The following is a 23,949-nucleotide window of genomic DNA, read 5'->3' as shown; positions in this document are numbered from 1 at the left end:
AGATCTTAAACTGAAGCCTGAACTTTATGTTGAGCCAGTGCAAAGACGACAAAATGGGTGTAACATGAGACCACAGAGGCGCCTTCTTGAGCAGCTGACTGTCTGCTGACTTTACTGTCTTAGCATCTGATGGAGTTCTGTTAGCATGAAATTTATTCTTAGTTTCACTCTACAAAATGGCATAGATTCTATTCACAACTAAACTAATTCTATAGATGAAAGGCAGCGTATCCCCAGCATTTTAGCTTTCCTTCCTTTCTTTGGCTCAAAGCTTTAAGTTTAATAGCTCCTAATTAATCCTTGAAGGTATTAAAAATCATATCTAGACACTATCTTTTTATCGAAAAATATATGCAAAACAGGTGTGGAGGGCAGCAGTTGATTTTTACCCAGGCATTACTACACCATCACTGGCCTGTTCATTGTATCTAAGTTTATGTGGGATTTGCTGAACATAGACTACACTAACAGTGTTCATTGGAATAAAGAGGGATGTCTGCTAGTTCATTTGTAAATGTGAGGGCCAGTAATAATGCTCTATGACACACACAAAAGATATTAGCTATGGCTATATTGCTGATTTTTCTTTTGTTTTTCTTTTGTTTTTTGTGGGATTTCACAAACAAAAAGAAAAACATGTATCTCTAGACTAGATGTTTGTTTCACCAAATTCTACACCTCTGTACCGCAGACTTTTCTTGATGAATAGTGGATTCTTCTTGAAAGGCCTGGACAGCATTTGGTGTTTTGATGTGCATTCGTTGCATCTGCCTTGGCCTTTTGAGGATGACTCGTCTCATCTGAAGCCACTCACAGCTAAATGTCCCATCTGGTAACATTTCCACGTTTCTCCGCCTTAAATCAATAGCAATAATTTTCCTAAGGCCCACACACACACACAACACACACACACACACAGACACATGCACAAGGACGCACGGCTAGCTCCACTTCTTTTTGTTTCAGCTGCCATTTAATTTGATTGGCATTTGTGTGGCTTTCTGTCCTTTGAACAATTGGCTCTGGATGTGCACTTCAGTTAGAAGCGAAATGATATGCTTGCTTCTTGATGCACACCGCGTATCCGTCTCATATTCTCCTCTTTCGATGAATTCATTGATTGTCTTCCCGCCAATATTGTTGATTTGTGGTTCATTTTTTGAGCTTTTGGTTTTCCGAAAAAAAAATCCATGCACCAATGTAATACTGCAGAAACACAAAAGCCAGCACACACATGCACAGGTCTCCATTTTAGCTCACTCCAGCTGCAAGTTGGGGCTGTGTGATGGCCGACACTCTGCTTAGAGGTGTAATACATCGATGCGGCTTCCCCCAAACATATATGCTAACATACAAAAATGATTGCACACAAATGCACGTGCTGGCTTTCTCTCTTTCGCTCTCACATGCAAACATAGTTGGCTGCGCACTGTGATTGATTCAGGACCGATGGAGCCAGGGTAACGGTGAGTGATGCTTCGTTATTAATGTATCTAGATGAGATAATTACTCAGCCCTTCTGCTCCTCTGCTGGTCAGCCAGTTAGTTAAACACGCGTCGGGGATTATGATGTCAGGCAGATTAAATGATCAATTACACACACACGGCAGAGTGCACGCTCCCTCTCCCCCTCTCTGAAAACACACATACATGCACACAAACATAGTGAACGTGTGGGGATATTGTATGTGTGTCTGTGTGAGTCTGTATGTGTATACTGTATGTGTGTGTGCTGGTCAGTGGCCCATTGGTTGGGGGGGGGTCTGGCTTTTGACCTTGAGCTCAGGGGTCAGGCAGCAGACGGCCAGCCAGCTGGACATTTCCATCTCAAAGACCCCAAGGACCCCTCAGCTCATCCGCACACACACATGCACACATTACCTCTAAGATCCCCTCCTTTTTACTTGTATCTCATTTTCTCCTGCTGTGGATGGTTGGATGGTTTATGAGTGCGGAGAAGCTACAGCCATTCATTTCTCCCTAACTGGGGGTCTAATGGAGAGGTCTACACTGGAAACCTGAGCTCTCACTGAGTAATGAGTCGCCCTTTACTGTCCTGTGTGTGTGTGTAGCTTCACGCACATGTTTTCTATGTATGTGCACTGCCCAGCCAGCTCTGTGCGGCCAGGCTCTGACCCTGTAAATGATGTCTCTCCTCCCTTCATCCACAGTGACTCTTTACTGCTAATAACCTCTGATCAGATCTTAGATGGCAGAGCTTTCCACTGGGCCTGGACTACCTCCAGCCCAGCAGGCTGCTAATAGGCTCCAATCAACCGTAGGTCTCTCTATTGGAGGCTGATACGCAGGGATCCATAGCTGGGATGGGTCACACCCAGCGGCCCCATGTAGTAGTTCCACAAAGCCTCACCAACTGCCTCTGCTGCTATCCCTGAAAGACCAGAGGGGCTGAGAGGGAGTGGAGGACCAGCAGCGAGTAGGGGGGGAGGGAAAGGGAGCCAGCCACTTCTCCACAGTCTAATGTAGTTAGGGCAGGGCCAATCAGTCATCCCGACCAATACTAACCATGTCGCTGGGCCTCTCCTCCCATCTTTTCCACACAGGAGCCACGGAGAGCAGCACTGTACATTTACCTGCAATTAGATTTGCCTGAATATCCTGCTGGGAGTGATGGAAGCCCCTCAGACCTGGAGATGGCAACAACTCTGGCTCTTTGTGTATTGTATGTATGTATGTATGTATGTATGCATGCATGTATGTATGTTTATACACACACATACATACACAAATATGCAGATCCACTTGTGTGTAAAGCACATGCTTATATTAGTGTGTGTTTTGGCATGTGTATTATCAGCAAATTGTAATTCTCATAGAGTGTGTATGTGTGTCAGTATCATATTAAGGGATAGTGATGCCTTGTGATAGCCCAGTAGTGTTTGCCTGGCCCTTTGCAAAGGTGGTGGATGGATAATGATTTAACCATTAAAGATTAGTGATTGAATGAATACAATGGAGAGGCTGATAGCTGCCTCTGTCTGTTTGCTCTGTCCCTACTGGGAACAGAACAGATCATACACACACATGCGCACATCGAGTTACGTTGTTTAATCTCCTGTCATAGGGCCCAATGCTAAACTTACTGTAAGCATGCACATGACAGGGACACCTTAACTATGGAGGGAGAGCTCAGGGAGAGTGTGTGTGTACATGTGCTAGACTGTGTGTGACTGGTGACTGTGTGAACCTGTGCTGTGTAAACACGTCTGCAGTTTCGAGGGAGGCTCTCTCTGCTCGTCAGCATGCACACACACAGATTCCATTCCCTCGTCCCTGAACCTCCACTCCTCCCACCCCTCCTTTCGTCTCTTCTTTTTTCTCCTCTCCAATCGCTCCTTTCTTCACCTATACCACCCCCCCCCCCCCCACACACACACACACACACACACATACACACACACACACACAACCTTGTCTGCCCCCCGCATTTCTCTGTGATTTACAGCTCCTGGCCCCTCCCCACACCTCGGCAGCACATTAAGAGCATTTAAACTGTAGCTGTTACTAAACAGGAGTCTTTATGGAGCCGGTCCACACATCGAAAGCCCATTACAGCTACATCAAAGCGGGATAACAATGACTAATGAACACTAGATATCATGAAAGACTGTGCCAAATCAGTATTCACTGTTATACAGAAGGTGGTTGTATGCGTGTGTGAGTGCAGTGAGCAATTATAGTTCCATTCATTCATACATTTGCTCATCTTTTGTGTGTTGGCGTCAACAGTGTGTGCCTAACACACTTATAAACATTATTTTCGTTGTGTAACAGGCCTCAGCTTGTTGGCATGTTTTTGTGTTTCTGTCTATGTCTGGGCTTAAATTGTGTTTTCTGTCTCCAGTGTTGCATCTCTATACCTACACCATCTTCGATCTCAGAGAAACCTGATTGTGCCATATGCATTTTGGTTTTTTTTGTTTTTTTGTCTAAACACTACCACAAGGGAATACTTGGATTAAACACTGGGATCCAAACACATAATAAACCTCGAACTGCAGCTGTCAACCTGAACAAACCACCTTCATTCCCTTTCTTGTTGAGGTTTTAACCTGTACAAGTGTGGAGGTATTCTGAAGGCTTCACCCTACATTGCAATGTTGAATGGAGAAGATGGAAGTGGTGTCCATAATCCCATAATGACAGGTACATGATGACGGGAGGAACCTGTGTAATCCTCTTTTAGATGCAGCTATCATTGTCCACACTACAGCCACTTTCCCTACTAATCCCACCACATGCCCCCCACCCCACCCCACACCACACCCCAGGCCACCCCACCCCACTCTAATAAATCCCCAAATTTGCATACCCAGATTCAGAGATATAATTACAGCTAATTTATAATTATGCTTTGCTCAAGATCAATGTACAAAACTAATAAACCTCATTTCATCCTCAAACATTCATTTGCACTGACTATGGAGGACACATGGAAGCAACACACCTGTGAGCAGAGTTTGTTCAACTCACCGAGCTTCAAGCTGCAAGTTAATGATTCAACTGAATGCTGAAATCAGAAAAACATCATTTATCTTTATAAAATATAATGACTCTCAGGCACTTTTACATGGCCAAAATCTGGGTAAAGAGGTCAAAAGGTAATACAAAAAGGAATAACAGGCAACAGGAGAACTGACAAATAATAAGAAATGCTGCTGGCATCATCGTAGTCTTGGCCTCCAATTTCATGATGAAAAAAGTATTAATTTAATATTTCTATGAAGGCTGTAAACAGAAGCATTGTGATGTTTATTGTAGGTCCATGGACAGCCAAATTGTCATCCAACAGTTATCTAAGATTTTATTTATAAAAAGATGCACATCTCAATTCAGAGTTCCATCGATTTCAATTCAGTTATGATTTTTAAAATGTGGCAGATATCCACAAAGTTATTGTAGCTCTAACTGACTAATGTTAAAATATTTATATTAACACTGGTAATCTGCCCCAGGGAAGTTTTTACAGCTGACCACTGATTTTTTTTTTTTTTTTTTGAGAAACTGCTGCCAAAAAACCCACAAACTTACAGTCGGCACAAAGAAGTTTCTATATAAAAGTTCATAGCACACATTCTCTGAAGTGAAGTCAGTTTTCTTCTAACTCACAGAGACACACACATGCCATCAGAAACCTATTGTGCACAATGGTAAGCCACTCACAACCAAACACACACACAAAGAAAAGGACAGTCTGTTGTTGACATAAAATATATAATCCTCCCCTTTCCAAGGTATAGATTTTCAGGCACAAGTAAAGAACAGCAATCCTTGACCCAACCACTGAGCACCTTGTTAAATCTGCACACACTGTGTGCTGCACACACACTTTTAACAGGTGGAGCCTAGTTATTAAATATAGCACTTCTGATAGTGTAAGTGGCTGAGAGGATCTTAACTGATCAGGAGGGACACTCCCGTTCAAAACATTATTAAAGTTTAAACAGCGATCTACACTTCTGAGCCTTTCAGCTTCCTTGGATTCTATTCATACTGCTGCAGTTCTGTAAAATCACAGCGACTAATTAGCTTTCATAAATAAATCATATTTTTTGTAATTTTCTTTAAACATGCTAATGATTAAGAGGCATTTTTATCTACAGTTCAGAAGGGCATGTTATTTCATTTTGAAAAGGTTGATAATTAGTAGATACATAAAAAATACCTTGAATTACATTTCCAAAGACTAAAATAAAAGCAAATAAAACACATATATTGTGCATCTACAAGAAAATGTGCATTAAGAAATCCTTAAAGTGCTCAAAAAAGTGGAAATTCAAAAAATAAAATATTACATGACTACTGGTAAAGCTCCAGGTGCTGACACAACTGAACGCTCCAGAACAGCCACTAAACAGACCTTGAAGTAAAGTTGTTGGTCAACAAAAAAAATGACATATTAAATAACCTTTTTATATCCTTATTTGCATTAATTGTAGATCCATTGGACATAATTATCAAAAACCTCTTTAAAAAGGCTTTGAAGGCAAAAATAAATAAATAGACCTCCACCAGCCTGAGCTTAACTACTGACAGTAAATCGAATTAATCCAAATGTATTTTGTTAAAGCATCAAATTGTGAAATCTGTGAGCTGAATGGTATGAGGACCTCAGGAGGCAAGCACCTACTTTTTATTTACCATATAATCCTGTCCCTTGTGTGTATCTGCCAGTGCACTGACCACTAGGCCCTCAGGCCCAGGGTTCACTGACCCTTCACCCCTGACCCCCTCAGCTGGTCAAACTCTAACCCTGGGACAGATGGATAACGGACTCTATGTTTTATCTCCTCCTGACCACACTCTCCTTCTCTCTGCCCTCGCCTTAGCCTTTGCTTTCACCTTTTAGTGCCCTTCCTCTCTTTTCCTTCAGCATCTCCTGCTCTTGATTACCTGAATTCACAAATCCACTCATGCCTTCACCTTTACTCCACCCTCTTATTTGCCTCTTCCTACACTTCTCCTCTGTTTGTAGAGCTCATATATTTCTACCCTCCACTTATTTTACCATCCAATTTTCTCTCCCTAATTCACCCTTACCTAGGCGTTTCGTTTCCAAAATGTTCTATTAGGAGCAGTGCAGCTGTGCTCTGCAGGTTAGATTTAGTGAAAATATTATATATTAGAATATGGTAAACACAGAGAACCATACATGACAGCATTGATGGCCCACAGAAAGCTATTTTAGTCAAACCTCATAATGGCCAAAAGGACAAACAGTAGTTAGTTCACCTTTAAGGTGGATTATTTCAAGTGATTGCTTGTTTTGAGTTCGCATTATACTTGTGTTGTAATACTGAAATCTCTCTAGTCTAAATATATATTGGCACAAATATAAGCTTTAGTGAGAAGAGAAAAATATGGACTGGATATTAATTGTAGCACATAAATGTTTCAGGAGGACTTAAAAGCCCTGGTTGTTCTAGTTGTGGGTATTTAAAAAAATAAGTAAGATGTGTTTAAGTCTTAGTCTTAGTCATGGAGGCTCCATCTGCTTCCACCTGCATCCCTAAATTTCCCTTTTTTTTATCCTGCAAAAAATGTTATGAAAAAATGTTAATATTAGTGCAATTTGTTCTTTCATCTGCCTGTGTGCTAATATATGGGATCATTATAAACATTTATGCAGCGAAGGAGCTTCTCGTGCCAAAGGGGCTGACGCTCAGGCGGATCGAACCTTTCGATTGATACTGAAACAATTTGCATACTGATTCTCTTTCAGTGCGCACGGATCCATAACAACACCGGCCAGCTATTCAAATGCGTCTGCATCGAGAAAAGCACGGGGAGATGCACGGTGTCGCTGCTGGAAAAGAGAGGCTTTGTACGGGAAGGAGAATTTGCGATTTGAAACGAGGCGCATGCAGCGGCTAAGGATCTTTACCTCGGTCAGGATTTGGGACTCTGGCAGCTCTGGAGAAAAACTGCGGGCTTGGGAAGCCGAAGGAGGAGGAGGATGAGGGAGAGTAAGGGACGGGAAAGACAGACGGTGGAGACGCGAGGATGCCAGCGCATCCCTTGCTTCTTTTTTTTTTTTTTTTTGCAGCTCGCATGTTGGAGTTAAAGAGTTTATGTAAATTGATGTTGAAGCTCTGTCGTTCTGTGCGCTTCTGAATGGGAGTGAGCTGGGAGGATGATAAAGATGCATGACAGAATAAGATCCTGCGGTAAAGTCTGGGACTACAGTGTCAGTATGTCTGTACGCGTTGGCCGTGCGTGTGCGTGTCTGTGTTTATGTGTGACACAGAAGAAGAGGTTAAATGCAGACATTTGAAGACTGGCACCCCGTTGAGAAGAGAAGTGGGGGGAAATAAGAGTGCTGTCCGAATCTGACGCACACAAACAGACTGTTTATCTGGTACATATGTACACAAACTTAAAATAGCTGCGCCACATCTCAGCCTATAGTATCTACACACGGCCATCACTTAAAATGGTCTTTTCTTAGTTAAATATTGTTTCAATTGTAGTTATGATGATACAGTTTCCACAGTGTATGGTCAATATTAGCGGATTGCTTCATAATGACCTAAAGCTGTTCTATTTGAAATTCGACTTAGTTTCTCAAATTTTATTTTTTATCTAAAACATCAAGAAATGAGTCCTAATAGTTACGAGCGTGACATATGTATGCACCAACGCGCGCATATGCTTCAGGGTTCAGATGTTTTTGGTTGCACACACACAGTTCGCATTAATCTGAATTTCTAGAGAGACAGGGATCATTTAGATAATAATGATGATAATGATGCACGTGAAAAGATACTTATCCTGGTAAACATGCTGTCAAGTTTCTTATTGAAAACCATCCCCACCTTCTTGTTGTTATCACATGGATAAAATACATACATGTTAATAAAATTTGACGCAGTGCTTAAAAAAATTAACAATAATAAAATCGTTAATTATTGAGCCCAAAACGATAAACGCTCTAAATTAGCAGATAGCTCTACAAAAAGGCAATAGTTTGCATTGTTGTTCAAATTGTAGACTATAGAAACATTTAGGACAGAGCGTGGTAACGTATATTCTGTAGCTTTTATATGTTTCCTCATAAACCAGTTTTATAAATGTTAACTGCAAATAATGCAAGATTTTATTCACAGGTTCGTTATTGGTAAAGAAATCTAAAAACTGGACCAACTAAAATAGTTAAAAGGAAAAGCTGAGAGGCTGTGGCTACAAAAACGCAGCAATAAATGATTTTTGAATCAGTTAATTAATTTAGTTTGTTTATTTCAAAAATCTTGCCAGAAATTTGGAATACGCTTTCCAGTTTCCCCAAACTGATTATTGTTTCCTCCTAAAGTCACAGCCTTTTCGAGTAAGAAGTCATTTGGATTTGAAGCGCACACTTGGTGGAGCTGGTTTGGCTATCGTTGACACGGTTTTGTTGTCATAATTGGAGTCTTACCAAAGTTACAGGGAGTAATTGGGCGGCATATGGACACCTTAATGTAAAGTGATGACTTGTTAATTTCACATGAGTGCACGAATCAGAGCAAGTGACGCGGAATAACACAGGAGGCAGTTGATTTACCCCTGAGCAAGGCAGCAGGTCAGGCATGTGCTCGACCATGATGGCATTTTTAATAATTAGGTGTGAAATTTAAAAAACAAAAAATAATTTAATTCCTTAATCTCTGGTGTGAAGTTTCAAACCATGTTACTATCACAGTCCACAGGGTATTCCTGTATGTTCGAAAGAAAAAGAAAAAGAAAACTTTGGACCAAAACTTCTTAAAATGTCTCCTCTAGGGGTCTAAAATTGTCTTTAGATCTCTCTCTCTTCAGCTTTATGCCATATTGGTTTATCACTCACTGTCAAGCTGTAGTCTGTAATTCATGTTACGCATTTTACCTATTTTTATTTGCTTTTCAGCCTTAGAATAAAGGTGGCCTGCTTCCTTAAAGCAACGCAATTTTTACACCTTTAACACGATTTAAATTTTCTATAAGCTGGCGTTTGTTTTCTTAAAAAATAAATAAATAAATAACTCGGCTATTAATTTAAATAATCACATTATTCAAAGTGAAAATAATTACCGCGTGCCTAAAATGCCACAGACAAATTACACATAAAATGCGCACATTTTTAGGTTGGTTTATTATAACAAATCGTAGGCCTTAGCCTGAGTCCCTCCAGGAATTATAATTTTATTCAGTATTGATTGGCGCGCTGTGGTGTATTTTCAAGGCCCATGCTTCAAATGTGCTCTAAAGGCCAGCCATAAAAGCTGCAATGCACATTTTTAGAAAAGGGAGAAATCTTTTCATGTACTCTCAAATATTTTAAGGTTTAACGTATCTGTATTTCTCTTTGTTACATTCCTGATTTGGGGGAAAGAGTGCAAATCAAATAATCTGAATGTAGAGGAGGACATATTTATGGATCTCGGGCTTTTAAAGGTGAAGCAGTAAAACGAATTCATGGGTTCAAACCGATAAAACAAAAGCAATTTGATTTATTTTCAAAAGGCTAATTCAGTTTCCGGATGTATGCGACCTTATATTCTAAGGGCTCATCCGCCATAAATGACCATACAGCTAAAAATCAAGTAAGCTCATTTATAAAATTTAAGTTTCACCAGATGCCATTTAGCAAAGGCTTATTCTTAAACAAGCAGTAATTGTCATTTTGAACATCTATAAAGCTTGCAACGCTGTGTCATTTTGCAGAGCTGCTGAAATATTGATCCACGGTCCTCTCTGCCAGACATTATATTGTTGCTGCTCGGATGTGCTGCTGTGGGCTTCATGGGAATGATGCCCCCGATGAATAATCAGTGTGAAACCTGCAATTTGCACTTTCCGTGCCCATTCTCTGGCCCGAGTTTGCCCTGGCACGCACGATTTCATAAGACTTGACCAAAAAATATATTTTTCCTCCAACTCGCCTGCATTTCTTTATCCACACATGTATGGATCTGTGACACACTTTGGTCTCTGCCTCTATTTCTTTTGTGCTAATTGAACTGAATTTCGCTTGAAATGTATCCTCTATCAGAAGTGCTCAGAAAACCGTGTCCGTTATATTCTCTGCAAAGCAAATGTCACAGGCTCGTAAGGTTTGGCCTATCTCGGCACAATGGCCACAGAGAGCCAGCACATATAAACACACAGCTCAGGTCGTGCAGACATGGCAGAAGCCTATCGATCCGTATGAGAATGTGTAGATGAGGTTTGTTTCCAAGGAAGGCCAAACCTTAGCCCTTCTAGATCTCGTTTGCCTTTGTGAGGAGAGCGCAGCAATAATAAAAACAGACACGAAAATATCAAAAGTTTTATTAGCAGAAATTGAGTTGTTTTATTTTAGAGAATAAGGTGTACTTAAAATTTAGGTTAAAAATTATTAGAATAAATTCTGCTTGAAATAAAGCCAGGTAATAGAGTATGGCACATCACAGGGCTATTATAAAATTAACCTAATTATATTTATAGTGTTTTTGTTTTCCTGTTGTGAGCTCTATATTCCTGCCCCCAAAGTTTATTATATCCGCAGGTCTGCACGGTTGGGCAGCCACACTTCGAGGAATTAGTGTCCTTTTGTCTCGACACACGTCACACACACACGCCGTTGACATTGACTTCACATCAGAGGCAGTTTAACTTCTCTCTCTTTCTTTCTTTCTTTTATTTAACTCGTTCAACCGAGTGTAGGGTCTATTGTGCGGGCCCTGACAGATGCGGGGCCCCTAGCAGGTTCAGAACAGGGAAAAGTCTGAAAGGTTAATCTGTCCCCCCGCAGATGTTAGCTTTGGGAGTCTTGAAGCTTCACCTTTGACACGTCCCTCATTCAGCAGGGGGTCCAGAAGGACACTGACCGCTGCAAGCTGTCACCTCGGCCGGCTGAGGACGCCCTGCGCTACCGCTCTATTAGGCTAAACGGCCCTTGACGTGTAACTTAAATGTAAGCAGGGGCGGGCTCTTATCAGGCTGCAGGTTTGGAGGACTGGACACTCATGCAAAGTGAACCACAATAACATCAACAACAGGGAAGCACGCAGTCATGTTATGTGTCAGCATGTCATTTCCATCCGTGGAACTGGATTTTATGCAGCTGCTGTGAACGCGCCCGAGTGTGTGCGTGTGTGTGTGTGTGTGTGAGAGAGAGAGAGAGAGAGAGAGAGAGAGAGAGAGAGAGAGAGAGAGATTTGTAAGGTTTCTGCAAATAAAAAATTATCCTAATTGAATAAATACATGTGGACGTTGTATTTTTATTATCACCGTGTAATGGCCATATTATGTCATTAAATAGTTCTAAAATATAAGGATGAAATATTATACACATAGACCTACACACACACTCACACGTGCACACTCAGGCACCCATGCTGGGCTTGGTTCGTTAAGCCTAATAGGTGAACAATAGACACATCTGCTCATCTTTTTCTATCAAAAGAGAAGGTACTACGGTCTTCTTCGTTTGGTTAAACCGCCACATATTTGGCACGGTTGTGGGGGCGGGGTGGTGCAGCGGACTAATAATGAAAGAATGGATCTATTTGATGCTTATGAATGCATACAGGCTATGACTTTGACAGCCTTTTACCTGATAATTAACTCATCATGCTTTGATTTCTATGTCGACCGTTTCTGCATCCTCGAAAGGAATTAAGTTCGTTTTCTTTGGAGGTTTTTGAGGTTTTGAATCCCAGACCTCACCGGTTAAAAATCAACTCCATATGAACCCGGAAGTTTACTTCATTTGCAGTTAATGGTTTAAGGAGGACTGAAGATGGAGCCTCATTACGGCCTTAATGAATTTAACATTTTCTAAATAAGAGCTGATAATTAAACGTTTAGCGATGCCTTTAGTCAGCTTCCATGAGCAGATTCTGTGGGGACTGGGTGTGAGCTCTGTCTATTAACACTACTACCATTTGCAGTAAAAGCTAAAGGGTGCTGAATATGTCTAATAGCTGTGAGCAGCTTTTCATACCACCCTTCCTTAATAAGGTAGCTGACGTCAGAGCATGGGGCGGTGTGTGCGCGCGTGTGTCTGAAAAAGAGAGAGACAGACAGAAAGGGAGAGAGAGAGTATGAGAGGAGATGGGTGTCCCCTTTGCGCATGTGTAGACAGTGATCTGTGCTGCGGTGGAACAGGGGCTAGAGACACACAGCCAGAGAGATGGCGCGGCACCCGACCGGAGCGCAAGGACAGCTGGTTGGCGGTGGGGGGGCTTGAATTATAAAGAGAATCAGAAAATCAAAATAGTAATAATAACAAATATCAAAGAAAGGGGGAATCGGAAAAGGAGTTTCCATTCTGCAAAACAGCGTGGGAGGTAGGGGAATAATCAAATAGGTGAATGTAAGGACAGAGAAGAGGCAATAGCAAAGGAGGCTACTGCAAGAGATAAAAAACAACAACAAAAGAAATTTGAACTTTACTGGACGTGAGGACTTCTGGACATCAGCTAACTGCGGTAGGTCAGATAGATGGTTTGTCCACAGCGCTGCCCGGATCATGAACGCACAGCTGTCGATGGAGAATATTGGCGACCTGCACGGAGTGACCCATGAGTCCGTGTCCGGTCACGGAGAGCTGTTGAGTGGCCACAGTCCACATTCCCGTCCGAGCCCCCGAGGTCTGAGCCATCGTGCTATGGGCATGGCGACCCTGCTGGACAGCGGAGACTATCACCCCAGCCACTCCGGACACCTGCATCCAGCCATCAGCATGTGTGAAGCCCCCCCTGGCATGAGCGCGAGCAGCACTTACACTACCCTGACCCCTCTGCAGCCCTTACCCCCCATCTCCACCGTGTCTGACAAGTTTCCTCCTCATCATCACCACCACCATCCACATCATCCTCACCCTCATCCGCACCAGAGGATCCCCGGAAATGTCAGCGGCAGTTTCACGCTGATGCGAGAGGACCGAAGTCTGGCTCCTATGAACAGTCTGTATCCCGCATATCATCACAAGGATCCGTGCATGGGCCAGAGCCTCTCCCCGTTATCCGGTTCCGGTCTGGCCAGCATACACACGTCCCAGGCCGGCATCCCTCCCTACGCTCATCCTGGTGCCGCTATGCCTGGTGAGAAGATGCTCACCCCTAGCGGGTTTGAGGCTCACCATCCGGCCATGCTCAGCAGACATGCGGAGCAGCACATGAGCTCATCAGCAGGCATGGTACAGATCAACGGCCTCCACCACCATCCGCACGCCCACCTTGGCGCGCAGGGCCACGGCCAAGTGCTAGGGAACAGCCGGGAGCAGGCCTCCGGGCCCGGGCAGCAAGGAGGCGGCGGTGGAGGGGGTGGTGTTTCTGGGGGACAGATGGAGGAGGTGAATACCAAAGAGGTGGCGCAGAGGATCACCACAGAGCTGAAGCGCTACAGCATCCCTCAGGCCATCTTTGCCCAGCGGGTCCTGTGTAGGTCCCAAGGGACCCTGTCCGACTTGCTGAGAAACCCCAAACCTTGGTCAAAGCTTAAGTCCGGCAGAGAGACCTTCCGCCGCATGTGGAAATGGCTGCAGGAGCCTGAGTTCCAACGCATGAGTGCGCTCAGGCTCGCAGGTGAGCGAAGCCTCGGTAAAGCCCCATTTTTGCTTTCATCTTTTCACTGATTTGCAAAGAAAAATTAACGATCTGAAAATTATTCAGCTCAGAAGGTCACTGGCCCTGAATGTTACCTTATAGTGAGCAATGGACATGTCATGTGGGATGGGAACTCTAACTGAGTTTATAGTTTTTTTCTATGATAGAAAAAATATACAGCAATCAAACTGTAAGACATGCTAATTCACACAAGGGTCACATTCAGGACTGACGTTTACTCTGGGCTGGATAGGACTTCTCAAGATATAACTTTTGATTTCTCCACCTGTCTCCAGAAATAAACGCTGAAACTCAAATGATATCAGATTCATGAATGAATGAGGCGATTTTTTAAAAATGCATATTTATGTCTGAGGTATGTTTGCCTGTCGAATTCAACATTAAACAATAGGATGAATTAAAGCCAAAAACTGACTTCACTAAACTGAAGACCGTGCGGAGAGTGGCCTGACATCAATACGCATCCCTTTTCTGTCTGTACACTGATTTTGGGGCTTGTGTGGAACAAGTACTCATGTCATTTTACCTCAAACTATCGACCGCTGGACTGTGTGCGTAAACTGATCCTTCTCCCAGAAATCGTTAGGAACGTGTTTATTTTGGTGTAGATGCAACCGATCAGCTCCTTTTTTTGGAGTTGCCCTTGATGTAAACAGAGAGTATCTGTGCACGTGTTCCCTGAGAGTTTGTCATAAACTAAATCTAAATTTCAAGTGACGCTGGAGTGTTGCATTATTTATTCGGTGTAAAGAACTTTCGACCTCACTTTGGCAAAATTAGAGACTTCAGTTTCTCAGCAGAAAAGAACAGAAAAGAACACGTGTCTGTGTTTAGCTGGTGGACCAACCCTGACTTGACTGAGGTTTCTCTAATTAACTGATAGACTGCTGTATTAATTTGTCCCTGAGGTACGCACGAGTCAATTAGGGCGCCCAGTGAGGCCCAAATAGCATGTGCGCGTTCACAGAGACCCAATAGATTTTTTTTTTACGTTTATAGGCCCGATCAATGACCTACAAATGGGTTTTTATGCTTTTTGAAAAGTGAGGCTTCACGGTGGAAAGTGCGCGCTTTTGCGCGTGTGCGTAAGCGTATGTTCGGGCGTGTGCGCACGAGTGTAATCGCAATTGATTATTTTCCAGTTTTCCCATCTGCTGCTACTGCTCTGTGTGTGTGTGTGTGTGTGTGTGTGTGTGTGTGTGTGTGTGTGTGTGTGTGTGTGTGTGTGTGTGCGTGCGTGTGTATGTGTGTGTGTCTTGAGATTTTATCACTGGCTTTTGCAAATGAGTAAAAAAAAAAAACAAAAAAAAACTTTACATCATTTTATCATTAGTGGGATGACCATATGATTGGAACAAAAATTTGACCAGCAGCATATTGATTAGTATTATTAATGATACTATACTATCTGATTTTATTTTTCAAAGGAATAGATATTCATGCAGGCTCTGCGGGGAAGATGTAATATATCAGGACTTCTTCAGTTGCTCTCATATTTTTTATTTCACCTCTACTTTTCATTAACAAAAAAACACACACACACATAAACTATTTAAAGTTTTGTTCATTTTTTGGCAAGAAATATAACAAAAACTCTATTGCGCTATTTTTTATTTATTTATTTATTTTTTTTTTAGGTTTTGTTTTGTTTTTTTTAGAAAATGTCGGGAAAGGTGTTGATAAAAGACAAAAAAAAATTACAGTAAAATTTTAAAATAGTTTATAATAAAATAGTCTGAGCGCCATTTATTGATCCGTTCGATCCTGTGTGAAGTGGATATGTGATCGTGTGCTGAGGTAAGATGTGATCTGCTCATTGATTTTAGGCTTCTGAAATTAATATTGGGCCTTTTCTCGTTTTTCCACGTATTCAATTATCCATCTGAATATTTGCCTGTGTGGAATAGAATAGAATAGAATAGAAAAGAATATGAAAGTGGGGCGAGAATTATTTCCAAACTGTGCATCAGTTTGGAATTAATTAGAACTTACTACGTGCAAATAAGCTGCGATTGCATAGACGTTTCCCGATGCTGGTTGTATTTTCTATGTTTTTTTAATCATTCTTGGTGAATATTTATCTGCTTCTGCTTAATTAGGATACAGACTTTTAAATAAATAGACGCTGGGCTGAATCTTTGCAGCATTTTCAGATCAGATACCTGTTTGTTGTTCTGTATACGATTATTAAACGCGGGGCTGTCGTCACGTCGTGTCAGTACACCCTGTGTGTGCAGTCTGTTTCAATGTGTGGAGTTATCTCTGTGTTTGTAATGATTAGCCGGCAGCAGCAACGGTTTGTGTGTGTGTGTGTGTGTGTGTGTGTGTGTGTGTGTGTGTGTGTGTGTGTGTGTGTGTGTGTGTGTGTGTGTGTGTGTGTGTCTGATTTGCTTGATAACGAGGCCGTTGTTATGTTACCCTCGGTCCTGGGAAAGCTGCCTGTCTTCGCGAGCCTCCCGTGCCGGGGCTGCTCTGTGTTGGCTCCTGCTGTCTGAGTGGCCTTCAGTCGTGCTGATTTATTGTTGCCCTTACACGAGGAGCTCCGGCTCTCTGTTAATATTTACCAGTACTGGAGACACCGGGCTGCTCAGACTCACAATTATAGGCCCACTCCACTTTATGGTCATGCCAATAGGCTGCTGGACTGTACTTTAGCACATACTGAAGAACTGAATTGAAATTAGGTTATCAGGTCACTTTTACTATATTGATTTAATAATTCAGTTCATTTTTAATATCTTCCCTATACAACGTATTGTTTGTTACTAGAAGAGGTGATCGGCTGCAGATATTACACCAAAACTAAGGACAGCAATACAGTGAAGTTAAAGTATGAGCGCTTTACTGTAACATAGAACTGGAAGGCGTTTTATCAGTGCAGGGAAACACTCACTGTACTTGTCCAGTTTCTACGTGTCCTTTTGTCCGAAAATATCTGGTCTAAATCTTGCTGACCTAAGTTTTCACTTTTCATCATGCTGTTTGGGGTTGTCTTATGAAATGCGTTTATTCACACTTTGCAAAATCAATCCGTGCTGGTTGGAGAACTGTTTTGTGGTTGGAATATATCGTTCATTAATTTCCCCAGTGAGCCCATATTGTTTTACCTTAGCAACCCAAGTCTGCCCCCTCCTGGTCTGAACCTCACTGATGAACCTCTGTTTAAATGGCTGTGGCTTGTGGTATTAATAATGAAAACAAAAACGATATAGCAAAGAATTCAAATTAACTGAAGTTTGACTTGTTAGCAAATAGATTTATTCCAGTATTAAATCATCTCCAGGCTATTTTTCCATTTAGCTACGTCACTGGGGCGTCCACTGCTTTCAGCACCGTGGACAGCTCTCATTGTTCTGGCATGCTTCCTGCTGACTGCTCTTCTTCAGGACCTGCAGAGCTGCTGGTTCCTGGACCAAAAGAGGGTCCCTGTGGTTCTATGAGCCTAATTTCACTATTATTTCCCATGAACCCTGGCTTCTTTGATCAGAGACCAGCTGTTTTGAACAAAAGTAGCACTGCTTCCAACAAGCAGGCTGCTGCATGGTTTTTTCAGGATAAATGATACAAAAACCTTTGACAAATGTGGCTGTGACAAAATTTTTTTAGTATTAATTCTACTTAGTATCCAAAAATATGAAACGTGGGCAGCTTAAATCAACAAAGACAGTTTACTTGATTTCACCTAACTCAAACCACGCAACTCAAACCACACACAAGCTACATCAAACACAAGGAAGCTCATCTGGCATCAAGAACCAGTTTTAAACGACTTCTTTCTAGGATGTTTTCCTTATACTGAAGTAGTGTGTTTTTCAAAGTAAAAACAACAGAATAATCTTCATATTAGCATCTATAAAAGCAAATTTTCAACTGCACATGTATGCACAGGACCTGAAAAGTCCATATTATTGTACATCCAAATGGACTTCTATATAAAATTAAACAGTAAAGGGGCTTGAATTGGCTTTAGATGATCACTTTGACGTAATTCATTTAACCCCTCGAGGATTAAGTACCCCGACCCTAAAGTTATGTTTTCAGAATTAGTAATTTTTGCTTTTTGAACACTGTTCTCTCGTCTTAAAATAAAACATAAAAATTCAAACTGACACATTAAAAAAAATAAAATAAAAACAACTCTCTTTCTGTTTCATATAAAAAATTAATTCAGAATATTGGTTTAGGGTTAAGATTACTTGTTATCATCACTGAGGACTTCACAGAGGTAGAATGGAAACTTACAACCTGCGTCCTCCAGGCTAATATTGTGGAAAAGAAGCTATTCATGCCTCAGACCACAAACCAGGATGAGTTGTGATTCTTTATTTTCTGTCTTCTACCCTCTCTCACAAACTCTTTTTCTGTCTTTCTATTTTCTGAAATCTCCACAGCATGCAAGCGTAAGGAACAGGACCATAGCAGAAGCGAGCGGGGAAATGTGACTAAGAAGCCTCGGCTGGTGTTCACAGATGTGCAGCGGCGGACACTTCATGCCATCTTCAAAGAGAACAAGCGTCCATCCAAAGAGCTTCAGCTCACCATTGCTCAGCAGCTGGGCCTCGAGCTGGCTACAGTCAGCAACTTCTTTATGAATGCACGTCGCCGGAGCCTAGATAAGTGGGTGGATGATGGCTCTGGTCACTCAGTCAACTCTGGCCCCAACGCCTGCACCAAAGCCTGAAGAAGGACTGATTTGACCAACTCATGGACTGACTCAACCTCGGTGGAAAAGCTTTAAAACTTAAGAGAAACAAAGAAAACTTAAATAGACCTTGAAGCAACATTTTGCCCTTAAACCTGTACTATATTGATATTTATAGTATCCAAAGATGAAAAAACAAACCAAAGACTTCTTGTTTGACCTGCTTTAAAATGTTTGTTTTAGCAACACATTTATGTGTAACATACTGCAAAAAGACTATAGTTTTACCCCCTCTCACACACACACACTCTCTGTCACTGGTCTCTAGCTTTATTACACCCTCCCCCCACCCAGAACCAATCTATCATTTGCCACCGTTATCTTTAATCTGATTGGTTGGTTTTAATGATGGGTCCCTAAACGGAGGTTTAATCAGCCTCGTGGCAGTCTGATCTGCAGCTGTCCACGGCCTCGAAAAACAGCCAGAATGTGGAGCTCCAGTGGGATTGGCCAATCAACTTTAAAGAAAAATATCTTACAGGAGAGACTGGATTGTTGTGCAACCTTGTTCGGATTGTTGGAGCAGACTGTCTGACTGTTTGTCCAACTGTCTGTCTTTCTATCAAGCATTCCAGACAGACAGTGAAATGTCAGTGTGTAGACTGCTAACCCTAAAACCAAAAGGCCCAACCCTAAACCAAACCAAAAAAAAAAAAACCCTAGCCTCAACCCACATGGTAGTGCTTTCTTCCAACATGCTGAGGCATTGAATAATTTAAAGAAAAACCAAAGCCTTCTACACCTTGAAGCCTGTCTTGCAGCTTAGAAATCAAACCACTTAAGAACATGTTATGAAGTAATTTGACCAAAGAATATATTTTGTAGTTGTAAAAGTATTTTTTATCTCTTTTCCTCCCTTACCTCCTGAGACAGACTGTTAATTATGCTCCACAAAGAAGGAAATCATACTTCTCCTTCTCTACAGAACATTTTATGTCATGCTTAAATGTCTGCTCCCTGCAAATAGAAATACTATATGGTGTAACCCTGAAAATTAACTATTGATATTTGCCTTATAGATGCCTTCTTGGAAAAAAATATACCACTTTTAACTTCACAGTCACTACTGAATTATAATCATTGTGCTCAATGTTAAGATTAATCATTGCAGATAACTCCTATTCTTGAAATCAGTTTAGCTAATGCCTGCAGGTTTAGCTTTACTTTATGTAAAAAAAAATCCAACAGCTGTCAAAGACAAATCTTTTCAGTTTTCTATATAAAACACAACATGTTGGATATATGTGAGATTCTGACACTGTGTGAGGGAGACAGCCAGCCTCTGATGGTGCTTTTTAATAAGCACTTCATATGTATTTGATTTTATCTCCTCATCAAAGATGTTGGGCGAAGGAGATGATATCAATGATCAAATCACTTTCAGGCACTTACACAGCAATGTCAGTTTGTCACCTGAATACAAAAGCACCCCCGCTCCCTGCCTGCTGCTAATCCACCCTGCACTCCCTCCCCTTCCTGCCTCCACTCTCCTAGTAAGCTATGCATTTCAGCACTAGGAGGAAAGCACTACACAGGGCTGGTCCAGGGCAGCATAGCATTAGATATATTAAGCTGGCCCCTTGCCGTCATCCTCCTCATGGCCAGGGTTAGCAGCTCTACATTCATCAGAACAAGTGCTGAAGGAGAAGCAAGAGAGAGCTGCTTCTTCATCTCTGAGAGACAAACCAAAAAAGATGACAAGAAACAAAAAATGTGTCAAGACCTGCTGATGTTTTATAGTGTGAACCAAAGATGCTACCTCACTCAAGTTCCATACGTGATTTCTATCACTTTGATGATACCAAAGATAACCAAAGATTTTTTCTCATTGCACGGCCTCTATGAGTGGTGTTCAAAGATGTGATGTTTGTGTCCCCTTCCCCCTATCTCCTCTCTCTTTTTCCCTTATCCTTTCTCCTCCTTTTTCTCCCCCTCCCACCTGCACTCAACCCATGCACCCCTGCTATGCGTGCTCTTGCTTCATCTGTGCTCTAATTACAGCTCCATAGATAGTCATATTGATGTAGCTATAGGCAGATGTGCTGATCTAGCCTTAGATACACACAATCGGCCATGCAGGTGCCTGTGGGGTACAACTTACTTATTAGTAATGTGATCAGTGTTTGTTCATAATAGAAACGCATTACCGTCTACCACTATGTTGACAGAAAAGGCTTTCAGTTTGGTTCATTAATGATTTCAAAATCTATAATCTTAAATTTATTTGCATCTGATGCAGTACCCCACCAAAGTTCTCAGTGTTGCAGCTTTATTTCCACTTGGCCCTGCCTCTTAGTGTGTATCTATAGGCCGATAATCTTGATCCACCAAATAGGTCAGACATCTTCACCTGACAACAGGCAGACAACCTGACATAGCCATGGGCAGAGTTGATGACTCAACTATAGGCAGACATGTTCCTGAAAGTAGAAGCAGACATGTTGCAATCTTTCTAAAACTCCCAGGACGAGTGCCTTGCTTGAACCAAAGTGTTAAACCGCTGTTGACCTCTCACCTTTGACTCTGTGAATACCTCAGCCTGTAGAAGGGCCACTACTGAAGAAACAATGAAAAGATTTTTTTTTTTTCTTTAATCACACCGTGGTGCTTTTGCCAGCGCAACCATGCAATGAAGACATACCAAAGGAATTTTTGTTGTCCACTTCTACAGATGAAACCAAAGGTCTTTGTTTCTCCTCTCCCTTACCCTCCTTTATCCCGCCATCCCTCTTTCCCCTAACCTTGCTTGTCTCTCTGCTGTGTGTAGGAAGGTCCAGCACTCTGGCCGTGCATGTCTTTACCAATGTGTCTGAATACCTCATAGTAATAATTCCTTTGAGTTCTGCATTGAGACGTGTATCTGTGAGTTAGGCAGAACTCCAATGGTGTGGTAATTGTTATTGTTACTTCAAAAAATCTGTATGATTATCTATTTTGAAGTTCCTGTTTTTTTGTTTTGTTTTTTGGCAGAAGTGCTCTGTTTCAAGTCATGGAGGACAAGTTTCAGGGTTGCTGTAGGAAACTTATGGGATTGAGGGAGAAGTGTATTTTTTATCAGACATTGGGTTATGCCAATATTATGATGGTAGACTATTGCTTTTACAGGGTAAAACCAACTGCTGTGATATTGTGTTCATATTTTCCCTTTTCTCTACTTCTGTGTTGTGATTTTAATTTAATTGCATTTTTGTATTGGTTAACCACTACTTTAATTTATGCATTTGTAGAAACTCTAGATTTGTATATAGTAGGATTTTGGAAAAAAAGAAAAGAAACAAAAAAGACCATTTATGTTACAGCCTTATTTCCCCATGCTTAGATATAACAAAGGAGTAGTTTTTATTCTTCTTCAGCTAAATCCTAGCCGGCATTTCAATGTGTGTTTTAAACACTGCCAGAAACCAAGACAGGTGATTTGCCAGCGCATACAAAGTCATACAGGAGTTACTTTGTTGAACAGCTGGCAAAAAAAGCAGTGTGTACGTGCGTGTGTTTTTCTATTCTTTTGACTTTTTAAAAACTGTTATTTTATGGGTATTACTGCACATCCAAAGATTTTTAAAACAAACCAAAAATTGGAAAAAAAAAATATAATGTATAATGTTGAAAAGCACTGGCATTTGTGAGGTAGACTTGTTGAGTTTTGATTTGCCATTCGCACGGGTATAGAATGTAAAAGGCGTAGGGCTATGTAGGCAAGCTTACACTACCATGTGGGGAATCTCCTGTTCAATGTACAATCTGAAGCATTTGAAATGAGGGCTGCAAGCCCCGCTCACTTTGCTGTCTCATACACAGAGTGAGGTGGAGTTTAGGCTGGGCAGCCGGTCTGCCAGGGGCTGTGCCACGGAGCTGGGTCTGTTTTTATTGCTGTGGCACTGCCGCCTTGCTCCATCTAGTATCTGTTCTTTTGGTACGTACTCGTGTAATGACAATAAGCAAAGTCTAATAAAACTGCAAAGAACCTTACCAAGGAATCCGTGTGCGAGTGTGTATGGGGACGATTACTTGGATTGCTCTTTTTTTTTGTTTGTGAATGTGAGTGTGCAACTCCAATGACAAGTATTGCTGAAGTATGCAAGTTTGTGTGTGAGCTCATCTGCATGCATCTCTTTGACTCTATTGTTGCCCATTGTCTAATGTGTTTGTACTGCATTATTGTTGAGCTTTTTGCTGGTATGTATGCATGTGTGTGGCTGATTGGTGCATTTTAAAACAGTGGGTTTCTGGGTGTCAGAGGCTCCACTGTTAGTACTGTTTCCTCTCTGTCATGCTCAGACAGCACAGAATCTCCAAGGACTAAGGGGTCATCACCAAAATGTCCATGACAGATTACATCAGGACGTTATGCAGTCATTGTGTCTTGAATGGATAAGTACAGGTACTTTAATTTTACTTATAAAGACCTGTATAATGAACAAATGGATAATACAGTGTGGACCTATGTTTTCCTGTTTCCTAACTCATCTCTTATTTATTTTGCCCATAAGGAGTTCCCATATGATGGGTAGCTTGGCTACAAGTCTCATAACAATACTGCAGCGCCTAAGACAATCATCTGGATCTCTTACGCTGGGGAACTAGTTTCCCACCCGCAGAGGGGTGTCCCCCAGCTATTCATATACAAAAATGCTTGAAGGGTTTTGATAAACAAGCATATTTGTTGTCATAGACATTTAGGAATAAATTACAGTAGAAGTTCATTTTGCACTTGCATTTCAAAATGAAATCTCCTTGCTCTTGTCAGCCTTGTGCTCTTGTCAAACTCAATCTCTTTCTTTTGACCTCCTTATCAACTCACAATGCTTCTTCAGTTTTTAGTCTATGTATGTGTGCGTGTGTGCGTGCGTGCATGCATGCGTGCGTGCGTGCGTGTGTGTGTGTGAGTGAGTGCGTGCCAGAGAGGCAATACTGTCAGTGTTACTCTCAGATGTAAAACTCCATGTCTCATGACTTGATTTGTCATTGCTATTTCCCAGGCTTTGCTACTGCTTTCTCAGTGCCGTGCAATATCATCTGTTGTGATTGCTAAGCAAATGATAAAAAAGAAAGAAAATTGAGAAGCAAGTGATGATGTCATTCAGCTTTTTTCAGTGTTCAAATGTTTCAACATTTCTGTAGTCACAAAAAGTAGAAAATAAACTGTTGGTATTTCCA

At 41.6% G+C, this 23,949-nt stretch overlaps 1 protein-coding gene across 2 annotated transcripts; it reads left to right on the top strand.

The window, feature by feature from the left end:
- The first annotated feature begins 12,576 nt into the window (after nucleotides 1-12,576).
- Nucleotides 12,577-23,862, top strand: onecut1 (one cut homeobox 1). Of its 2 annotated transcripts, none has more exons than XM_030758781.1 (2): nucleotides 12,577-14,048; nucleotides 18,482-23,862. In XM_030758781.1, exons 1-2 carry the CDS (start codon nucleotides 12,992-12,994, stop codon nucleotides 18,769-18,771), a joined length of 1,347 nt encoding a protein of 448 aa, XP_030614641.1. In that variant the 5' UTR covers nucleotides 12,577-12,991; the 3' UTR covers nucleotides 18,772-23,862. The 2 variants fall into 2 exon arrangements, with proteins under 2 accessions (XP_030614641.1, XP_030614633.1); XM_030758773.1 differs by having other exon boundaries at nucleotides 12,577-14,063.
- The last annotated feature ends 87 nt before the right edge of the window (nucleotides 23,863-23,949 follow it).

This window comes from Archocentrus centrarchus, chromosome 3 (genome assembly GCF_007364275.1).
Source record: "Archocentrus centrarchus isolate MPI-CPG fArcCen1 chromosome 3, fArcCen1, whole genome shotgun sequence".
NCBI lineage: Eukaryota > Metazoa > Chordata > Actinopteri > Cichliformes > Cichlidae > Archocentrus > Archocentrus centrarchus.
The sequence above is the reverse complement of the archived record's forward strand: the minus strand, read 5'-3'. Positions and strand labels throughout refer to the sequence as shown.

Excerpts from the sequence above, each read along its gene's own strand:
- onecut1 (XM_030758773.1), top strand. The coding sequence starts at position 12,992 with ATGAACGCACAGCTGTCGATGGAGAATATTGGCGACCTGCACGGAGTG. Across the intron at positions 14,064-18,481 it reads CGCAGGTGAGCGAAGCCTCG|CATGCAAGCGTAAGGAACAG; the intron begins GTAAAGCCCCAT and ends AAATCTCCACAG.